A 10,350-nucleotide genomic window follows, 5' to 3' on the forward strand; every position below is an offset into this window, starting at 1 on the left:
GCCTTAGTTGCTGAGCATGCAGTTATTTACGTTGAGCGCTGCAGTTTCATATTTGTTTCTCTGGACAAGCAAGCCCGGGCTTCCCCATTTTGATAAGGGTCTTTCAGCTCTGACGGTGCATTTGTGGACAACGAAAACATTTGGGCCAAGCAGGCCCGTATAGAAGCTAGCCTGGAAGCGCTCGAGAAAGAGAACGGCTGCAGTGGCAGACGCTCAAGCAAAGGTTCTGGAGGCAGCTGTAAACGTCTCAAGGCTTCCAGAAGTTGAACTCGCTGATTCGGCCGACAGAACGAGGGACTACGTTCTGCGCCACGCAGCACCCCCAAACGCAGTAGCACTTCAAGACAACCGCGACCGACATCATGCGCTGGGTGTGGAACGGACTGGCCCTACGATGACAGCTCCGCCTGCGGAGGACCGCCGGACTGCTGGAAGAGATCCTCTCCGATCGCAAATGGATAACATGGCGGGGTCTACCACCCTTCAGGAGCCGGCATACGTCATGGGTGACGTCGCCAGATTCCTACTTCGTCGAGAGCTGGTCACCACAGGTCTCTCGAAGTTTACGGACCGAGCGGAGGACCTCTAGGTCGTGGAGGTCGGCCTTTCATAACGCCACGGAGAGCCTGGGAATATCAGTCACTGAAGAAATGGACCTGTTGGTCAAATGGCTGGGAGCAGAGTCGTCGGTTTACGCTCGTAGGCTCCGGGCTGTGCATATTGGAAACCCAACCACGGGCCTTCACGCTATCTGGGAGCGGTTGGAGGAAGCCTACGGCAGCTCCGAAGCGATAGAGAATTCGCTCATGAAAAAATTAGAAAAGTTTCCAAAAATTATCGGTAACGACGGGAAAAACTCAGGGAGCTCGGAGATTTGCTACAAGAATTGGAATCTGCACAGGCGGACCCTCACCTCTCTGGACTCTCATACCTCAACACGACACGTGGAGTCAACCCGATTGTGGCGAAACTACCGAGCTTGCAAGAGAAATGGATCAACCTTGGGTCAAGATATAAGCAAGAACACCGAGTGTCCTTCCCACCGTTTTCTATATTCTCTGGATTCGTCCGCAACATGGCGAAGGTTAAGAATGATTAAAGATTCGAGATCACGGATAACAAAAGCAGAAGCAAGAAGGACAAGCCATGGTCTGCTCACAGTTGCAAAGCCTCTTCCGTTGCAGTGCACAGGACCCAAGTCACTTCGCCGGAAGACCTACGAGGCCAGGTGAAAGCAAGCACTAAGAATTCGGATCGAGAGTGCCCCCTACATAGAAGGCAGCATAAACTTGGGAACTGCAGAGCATTTCGACGTAAACCCCTGAGCGAACGAAAACGTCTGCTAGCAGAGTATAGGGCTTGCTTCAAGTGTTGCTCTACAGCACACAACGCCAAAACCTGCAACTCAACAACCAGGTGCACTGAGTGCGACAGCGAGCAACACGTCACTGCCCTTCATCCTGAGACAGTGCTCTCACATCCTCAATCTACAGTGATCACTCCACGGGAACATCACGGGGACCTATCGAGTGAGGCGTCCGCTCACATTACATCAAACTGCACGGAGTTACGCGGAATTTCCCGTTCCGGAAGATCATGCTCGAAGATATGCCTCGTCAGGGTGTATCCAGAGGCTTACCCGGACAAAGCAGTCCGCATGTACGCGGTTCTCGACGACCAGAGTAACAAATCGCTGGCAAGACCCGGTTTCTTCGAGCACTTCAACATACAAGGGTGCCAGTATCCCTATATGCTCAGAACGTGTGCAGGAGTTGTGGAAGCAATGTGTCGTCGTGCTGAAGGCTACGTTATTGAAGGCGTCGCCTGCGACAAGGCTCTCCCTTTACCATCGCTGATCGAATGCTACGAGATCCATAACAACAGGGACGAAATTCCTACTTCAGATGTTGCTCGCCAGCATGCCCATCTGAAGACACTGGCCGAAGTCATTCCGCCCTTGGATCCCAACGCACAAATTATTCTGCTTCTGGGCAGAGACATTGTACAAGCGCACAAAGTACGTGAGCAGCGCAACGGACCCAACAATGCTCCTTTTGCTCAGAGACTGGACGTTGGATGGGTTATAGTTGGTGACGTTTGCGTGGACAGGCTGCGCACGCAGGGGGTCCATGCCTTCGCTACTGCCGTGCTGGAAAACGGACGGCCTTCTTGGTTTACGCCGTGCCCCAACCACGTCCTTGTCAAGGAAATACCGCTGCTTTCGAAAACCACACAGTGTCCGTCATTCCACGACGACAAACACGACCCGCTGTTCAAATCGACGTTGGACGGCGAGAAATTTGCCCCTTCGATAGGGGAACAACGTTTTCTAAGCCTCATGGAGAACGGATTTTACAAGGATCCTTCAGATAACTGGGTCGCTCCTTTGCCCTTTCGTGATCCACGTCCATATCTTCCAGACAACCGGGAACAGGCTGTATCACGTTTCGCTTCCCTACGTCGCACTTTGCAAAGAAAGCCCGAGATGAAGGAGCACTTTGTCACTTTCATGCAAGACCTGATGCAGAAGGGTCACGCCGAGCCTGCCCCACCACGAAGTGAATCAAGTCCGTGCTGGTACCTTCCAAACTTCGGTGTTTACCACCCACGGAAACCGAATCAAATCCGAGTAGTATTCGACTCAAGTGCGAAGTACCGTGGGGTTTCGCTTAACGACGCTTTGCTCTCGGGATCAGATATGACCAACAACTTGGTCGGAGTGCTGCTCCCTTTCCGTAAAGAGGCTGTCGCCGTAACCGCGGACATCCAGCGCACGTTTTATTGCTTCTTCGTACGCGAAGAAGACAGGGACTTCCTTCGGTTTTTCTGGTTCCGTGAAGACGACATCAATGGGGAAGTTGGAGAGTACAGGATGCGCGACACATTTTCGGAAACACGTGTTCGCCCGCTATAGCGACCTACGGGTTGAGACGCACTGCGCGGGAGGCCGAGAGCCAATTTGGAACGGACGTACGTCACTTCGTTGAAAGAGACTTTTATGTGGACGACGGCCTCAAGTCCTTATCGTCGGAACATGAAGCAGTCGACCTGCTCGAAAGGACCCAAAGAATGCTTATGGGAAGCAATCTCCGACTCCACAAGATAGCTTCCAACTCCGTTAACGTCATGAAGGCTTTCCCGACCGACGACTATGGTGCCGACTTAAAAGATCTGGACTTAAATGGAGCGGATGTACCAATGCAACGTAGCCTTGGCCTGAGCTGGCACTTAAAAACTGATACGTTCACCTTCAGAGCTCCTGCGCAGGATAGCCCAAACACCCGTCGTGGTGTACGTCTACTGTCAACAGTCTCTACGATCCTTTGGGTATGACCGTCCCGGTGACTGTTCAGGGTAGACTTTTTCTAAGAGACATGTCTGTTGGGACCACTGACTGGGATGCCCCCCTCGCTGTGAACCACGGCTGGCAAAGATGGAAAGACTCGCTGCAAGCTCTCGAGGATCTGCGGACACCACGCCGGTACGTCACCGTATCCCTAGCACACGCTAGGCGCCGTGAGATTTGCATATTCTCGGATGCGTCGGAGAAAATCATTGCCGCTGTTGCGTACATCAGAGTGATCGACGCTAACGAAACGCCACACGTGAGCCACAATTCCTAGGCGCGAGCTGTGCGCTGCAGTGCTCGCTGTCGAAATCGCAGAGCTAATCCTGGGCGAAATTGATACACCCATCGATCATGTCAGGTTCTACTCTGACAGCAAGGTCGTCCTGGGATATATCTTCAATGAGCCAAGGCGGTTTTACGTCTACGTGAGCAACCGGGTTAAGCGCATTCGAAGAACCTCGAAACCGGACCAGTGGCACTACGTCCCAACGGACCAAAATCCTGCGGATCACGCCACTAGACCTGTGGCCCCGAGCGCGCTCATCCGTACGACTTGGCTGACAGGGCCAAAATTTCTCCAAAGACACGAATGTATGAACTCCGAGAAAGACTTCCCGTTATTCGAACCGGAGGGTGACCCAGACGTCCGGCCGCTAGTGACAGTCTCCGCAACACACATAGAAAAGCAGTCGCTGGGAGCTCATCGTTTCGAACGGTTCTCCTCGTGGACTTCTGTTGCACATCACATGTTTCGAAGGCCAAGCACATAATACTTTTTGCCACATTTAATCCCAAATGTCGTACTTTTAGCAAAGTTGTCAATTTCCAACGCCATTTTTGAAAATCAAGCGGTCGGCCGAAAAAAATTAAAATGGGTAGAGATGACAAATCAATATTTATACTAACGCATATAAAAATTTAAGAAGGTACTTTTTGATAAGGGCGAGGAAATATTTTTTATGTCCCACATGGTTACGGCGAGGGCTGCACGAGACGGCTCCCTGTGACGCGCGCGAACAGATCGCGTGCCTAGGTTTCCCAAGCCGCGTCCTGCGGCCGGATATGAGCATGTCCCCCTTTTTGCCAGCCCTTTTGTTAGTAACTGTGTAGTTTTTATTGTTATCGGTGCATTGGTAAATATTGTTAGTAGGTGTTTCTCAGAGTCTTCCATACGCGGCGTTTTAAAGTGATAGTCATGAGAAACGACAGCGATGCTTTCACACTCACAAGGAATATTATGAGCAAACAACGCTATCCCTTCAAATGCGCTTTTCTTATGGTTAATAGAAGCGCAAGTCACATTGTGAGCGGATGGCCTTTTGCTGCATTGTAGCGTCAAAAACGCGCTCGTACATCCACGCAACATTTAACACATGCATGGCCTTGAAATCGGCTTAGGAGTGAGCTCATCCCCGACTACACTGATTAGTTTATGATCGTCTTTCTCACATGTGATGCATGCTGGGTTACCAAAAAGGTTGTTATTGCTCCAAGTTTCTTGCTGAAGTCGTTGTGTTGAACAATGTCCGAAGTGGGAACATCAGGAGGCACTTTTGAATATTCTCAGCACCTTAGGGAAGTCGTTTTCCTTCGCTATGGTTGTCTAGAGCTTACACTTCAGCATATATTTAACTAACTGAAGGCAAGACGCGCACAACGTGCCAGTGAATAATGCGACAAATGCTCACAACTGACCGTCACCAAATGCGCGCGTGCAAAATGAAAGACTGCGGTATGAAAGTGCGACGGACGCACGGTCGGAGCAGCGTTCAAGACCTATCTTTTCGCAGTACACAGGAAATTGCACTGGGCACTTTTAATGAGATACCCTACCAATGGTCGCCTTTGGTTTTAACGTTTGAAAAGAAAATATGAAATAATAATGAAACCGTTGTGCATTCATTTATCTGGGTATCTTTTTGTTCTTACTTCAAACTGTTGCAATCGCTAAAATATAATATGTAGACTGTCTGAATTGCAACTAAAGTGTTTGTCATTCCAGCCTGCTTGGGTGATCAAAAGCAGCCAGCTGTTCGGTGTGGATAGATTAGCAAGCATCACATGAACGTCTCCGGCTAGTACGCGGTAGTAGCATAGATGGGATTTAGTTGTAAATAATGTCTGTTCTGGCCCTCCATAACGAATAGGAAAGCTTCACCGCACGAAAAAACGTTATTCGCCGAATCGAGCCTCGCGCCCCAGCGTAGCTATGTGTAGAGTGGGAGGGACATAAAAAAAATATTTTCTCGCCCTTATCAAAAAGTACCTTCTTAATTTTTGTTTATATGCGTTAGTATGGACATTGATCTGTCATCTCCACCCATTTGAATTGTTCTCGGCGAACCGCTTCATTTTCAAAAATGGCGTTGAAAACGGCCAACTTTACCAAACATACGACATTTGGGATTACATGGGGCAAAAAGTATTGTGTGGTCGGCCTTCAAAACATGTGATTTTGAAGTATGGAAGGTCCAGAACAAGCCAATGTTTTTTTGTCCCTTACAGTTTGTGCGAAAAGTGCACTTAGCAAGGCGCAATGTTGTAAAAAAAGATCGCCGAAAGGCAGCCCCGTTTCGCTGGTCGAAAATGAAACACGAGGAAAGAACTTGATATTGACAGAATGTTACGCTCTTCCATTCTATGTCACCAAAGTCCACCTAGATGCAAAACCCTGCTCACTAGGTAACTTTTTTCGTAGCATGGTTTTCGCCATTCTGACGAACTTTGCCCCGGCTTAAATCGACAGCGGTTCAACGTTGTCCAGTAAAACTCGGGAACATATCTTTATTTGCAATAAGGAGTCCATGATAATTTTTGGAAGCAAAACTGAGGGGGGTCGAGCACCACCTTGGGGTGATTTGGCCTGGAATCACCCTGCACTGCAATCTCCTTTTCTGCAGCACCCTGGCAATGCAGAGGTACAAATCATTGTGAGGACTGAGTAAGAAAAGATGGTCCGGTTTGTACAACTTCAAGATGCATGAAACACTGTCGGGTGCGACGGTCTTTCCTGCCTCTGTTACATCTGCTGTAAGTGCTTGTCTCTTCCTGCAATTAGCCATCTATCATGGATCCGCATTGTAGAGAGTGGAAAATAGCAACTGCAGCCGTACCAATTGGATTTTCAGTCTAGTCAGTGCTGTCGCTAACTAGCTGTGTCGTGGCCGGTATAAGCTACAGTTCAGGTGTAATAGCACATCTCGCTGAAGTAAGAAAATTCAAAACTGTAACAAACACTCGACGCTGACAAAAGACTTTTTGCACCACCAACAGTATAATTTATGCCTGGGCTCAGTATGACCTTTAAGAAATTATCAACATATAGCTGTTCACAATATCGAAATTGAAATACATTGCGTTTAATTTATGTAGACAAACTAAATGCTGCGTACAGTAAAATACGTAGACGGCTCTCGTGACCTAGCCTTGGTCAGGCGTTCGACGGAAAGGCGTTCGATGAAATAGGGGGACACCCTTTTATGCTCCTAGCTTGTATTTTCACTCCTACCTTCTTCGGTTCTGTACACTTCCTACTGCGCCGTGCTTCACTGTGACGATTTTCAAGATACGTGTCCATGTCCTCATTCGACTCTGCAATTCGATATTCCATTACCATGCGTCCACTTAGCAAGATACGGAGCGCACGACTTCATGCACTTATAAACCACCCCGCTGTAATTCTCATAGAAATCATGTGAAAGGCTCCAGTCCAGTACAACATCATCGTCCACAGCCTGCAGTAGCTCCTGCATAGTGATGCGGGATAGTGCCTGCTGAACATGGCACACTAACTCGACCCCATCTGCATCCCTGGTTGTAGCCGGTTTGTGAGGTAGGGGAAGTCGTGAGAGGGCGTCAGCGACGAAGTTATACTCTCCTTTCTTGCATTCGATGCTGTAATTGTACTGAAGTAGACGTGCAGCCCACCTTGTAATGCGCACTAGTTGACGTCCAGCACCTTGGGTAGACAAAAGCGTAACCAAGGCTTGGTAGTCCGTGCAAAGTATAAATTTGCGCCCAAAAAGTGTATACACGCCACTTCTCAGTACAGTACCACAAGCACGCCAAAGCATCCTTCTCCCCAGTTCAGTACTGGTGTTCCGTCGCTGTCATATCCCTTGAGGCGAAGCAGACACTACGTAGACGGTCAGGATGCTCCTGCTGCAGTACAGCTCCAAGACCAAAACTTGCGCTGTCATAATTGTAGGAAGCGAAGCCTCGAAGAGAGCCAGAGGTATGCAAGAGGTTTGCGAGGCCAAGGCCGAGGACCCCAGTGCTATGCTTTAGTTCCCTAGCTTTTCGCACCTGCCTTCCGGGGGCTCCAACGAAGTCAACCACTTTTTGCCTCGACCAGGAGGCAGAGGCAAGGGTCAACTGAAGTTTTCCTAGCTGGCAAAACTTCGTCCTTGTATTTTTCCTTGAGCTCGTAGAGGAGGTTCTCATAGCCACGAGCCATGGCTGTTTTGTCGGTTGAGTCTTCGGAGAGTTTTACTCCAAGCCCTTTCGTTATGATCGACTTCGCACGCGTCTGGATCTCAGCTTAAGCGTAAATTGAGAGACGCTAAATTAGCGTATGAGGTTTCGTTGTCGCAGCTCATAAAAACGAACCCTAAGAAATTCTGGCGGTCCATTCTGCCCCAAAATGATCGGACTAGGTCATTTCTGATCAATGACCACCTGGAATATGATCCTCTTGTTATTGCTACTGACTTTAACAACCAGTTTGTTACTACGTTCTCGCACGACGATGGAATTTCTCCAGAATTTCATGTCACTTCTGAATTGCCTGTGCTTGAGGATACCGAGATTGATTCATCAGGAATATTCAATCTACTGTTGAAACTGGATACGAGGAAGAGCAGTGGTCCAGATTGTGTGACCAATATCTTTTTATATCGGTTCGCTGAATGGGCATCTAAATACTTGCAAATCATCCTTGAGAAATCTTTAAATACAGGAGTCGTTCCCACAGCATGGAAAGTAGCAAAAGTAATTCCTATACACAAGACTGGTAGCAAACAACTGGTATCTAACTACAGACCTATCTCATTAACCTCAACATCGTGCAAAGTCTTTGAACATATTCTATGTAAGCACATTACTGATTATTTAGAAACACATTCAATTTTATCTCCTCGTCAGCACGGTTTTCGCAGGGGATTTTCAACCGTGACACAACTGTTGGAATTCACTCACTTTCTTGCATCTGCGATTAATGATAAAACCCAAGTTGACGCTATCTTCATTGATCTGAGTAAAGCCTTTGATAAGGTATGCCATGCTAAGCTGATTCTAAAACTAAAAGCATTAATTAGGAATGATAGGATTGTGTACTAGATCGAAAACTATCTTTCATTGCGAACCCAGTTTGTTTCGTTTGATGGACATGACTCGACCAAATCTAGCGTCTTGTCGGGTGTCCCCCAGGGATCTGTGCTAGGGCCACTGCTCTTTCTGTTATTCATAAATGATGTTGCCAGTGAGGTCTCCTGAGAGATAAGATTGTATGCAGACGACTGCGTCTTGTATTCTAGAGTGAAATCAGTGGATGATCAAGTCAATCTTAACCAGTCACTTTTGATGTTTCACAACTGGTGTAAAAGGTGGCAACTAGATATTAACTTTTCTAAATGCGCTGTGCTGTCTTTTACCAACAGGAAGATCCCTCTTTCATTTTCTTACATACTTGACGGTCATGCAATACGTAAGGCTGATACGTATAAATATCTGGGTCTGCATTTTTCTTCTAACCTAAACTGGAAAACCCATGTCAAAATTGTTTCGTCTAACGCTCTGCAGAAGCTTGGCTACCTGAAACGAACGTTAAAATTGGCCTCCACGGATACCAAGCTCCTTGCATACAAAACCTTAGTACGTCCAATTCTGGAGTACGCTTCTGTCGTTTGGGACCCTCATTTCAATAGTGACATTAATGTTCTAGAAGCAATTCAAAGTAAGGCAGTTAGATTTCTTATGAAACGTTACGACAGTCAGTTTTCTCCATCTTCCGCACTGAGTTCACTGGGTCTGGTTCCACTGCGGCAGAGGCGTGCCCTTGAAAGGTTAAAATTTTTGCGTTTAATAGCTCATAAACAGATTAACATACGCCATGAACTTTACTTTACCTTTGCACGGCCGTCCAGTCTTCGAAACTCACACCCATTGAACATTGTTCCTATGCGTTCACGTATAGATGTTTTTAAATATAGTTTTTTTCCTCATACAGTTGATGAATGGAATAGGTTACCTGGTGCTATAAGGGAATTACCTGTGAAAGACTTCTGTAACCAAGCATGCCTGCTCCTGCTATAGCCTCATAGAGGCTGCAGTATTTGAAATAAATAAATAAATAAATAACCTTCTTCTTGGCACATGTCTCCTGTTGAGGCATCGACCGCTTCTTCTTCACAGGTGTCTCGCCCAATACTTGCAGCGATGCATTTAAGAGTGCCAACGGCTCATCATCGTTTGTGCTACTACTGGAAGAAGCTTGGGCTCCTTGCGGCGCGGGAACGCTTTCTTCTTTAAACTTCAGGCATTGCTTGTAGCACGTTACGCAAAGACGATCGAGAGGTATCAGAGACAGTGATGCAGCCCTTCGTGCCAAATTCACATTAATGTTTTTCGTGCCCTTCACTTTCTTCCTGCAATGGACGAACCTGCAACGGAAGGCGGCGAAGTTTTTGCTGTACTGGTTCCACCGATGCCCTAGAGGTTACTTGGTGTTTTTAATCCTTCGCTAGACCCAATTCTTCGGAGAAAAGAGCAGGGCATTTCGTCAGGCACGGAGACACCTCTGCTGCGGGTGTCGCCTACACTTCCCGGCAAAGCTGAGGCAGAGGTACAAGGCGATGTCCAAGGCGCGCAACATATCCATGCCCGCAATGGCAGCACCTTTGCTTACCACATGAAATGTACAAGTGGCAGTCCTGCCGCCGAAACATACTGTAGCAGAGAATACCCCTTCCGTGGAGATGACCGCTTTAGAGTAGTCTCCAAGT

General features: G+C 47.8%; 1 protein-coding gene across 1 annotated transcript; it reads left to right on the forward strand.

Annotated features, from left to right (window-relative positions):
* Positions 1-650: 650 nt before the first annotated feature.
* LOC135372779 (uncharacterized) lies at positions 651-4,119 on the forward strand. Its single transcript, XM_064606247.1, has 5 exons — positions 651-840; positions 1,185-2,865; positions 2,991-3,291; positions 3,354-3,481; positions 3,624-4,119. Exons 1-5 carry the CDS (start codon positions 651-653, stop codon positions 4,117-4,119), a joined length of 2,796 nt encoding a protein of 931 aa, XP_064462317.1.
* The last annotated feature ends 6,231 nt before the right edge of the window (positions 4,120-10,350 follow it).

Source organism: Ornithodoros turicata, unplaced genomic scaffold (genome assembly GCF_037126465.1).
Source record: "Ornithodoros turicata isolate Travis unplaced genomic scaffold, ASM3712646v1 Chromosome17, whole genome shotgun sequence".
NCBI classification, from domain to species: domain Eukaryota; kingdom Metazoa; phylum Arthropoda; class Arachnida; order Ixodida; family Argasidae; genus Ornithodoros; species Ornithodoros turicata.

What these genes read in the sequence shown, in the direction of transcription:
- LOC135372779 (XM_064606247.1), top strand. Translation starts at nt 651, where the DNA reads ATGGACCTGTTGGTCAAATGGCTGGGAGCAGAGTCGTCGGTTTACGCT. An exon ending in GCCCAAACACCCGTCGTGGT is followed by an intron (nt 3,292 to 3,353) that starts GTACGTCTACTG and finishes GTGACTGTTCAG; the next exon opens with GGTAGACTTTTTCTAAGAGA. An exon ending in GATCTGCGGACACCACGCCG is followed by an intron (nt 3,482 to 3,623) that starts GTACGTCACCGT and finishes CACAATTCCTAG; the next exon opens with GCGCGAGCTGTGCGCTGCAG.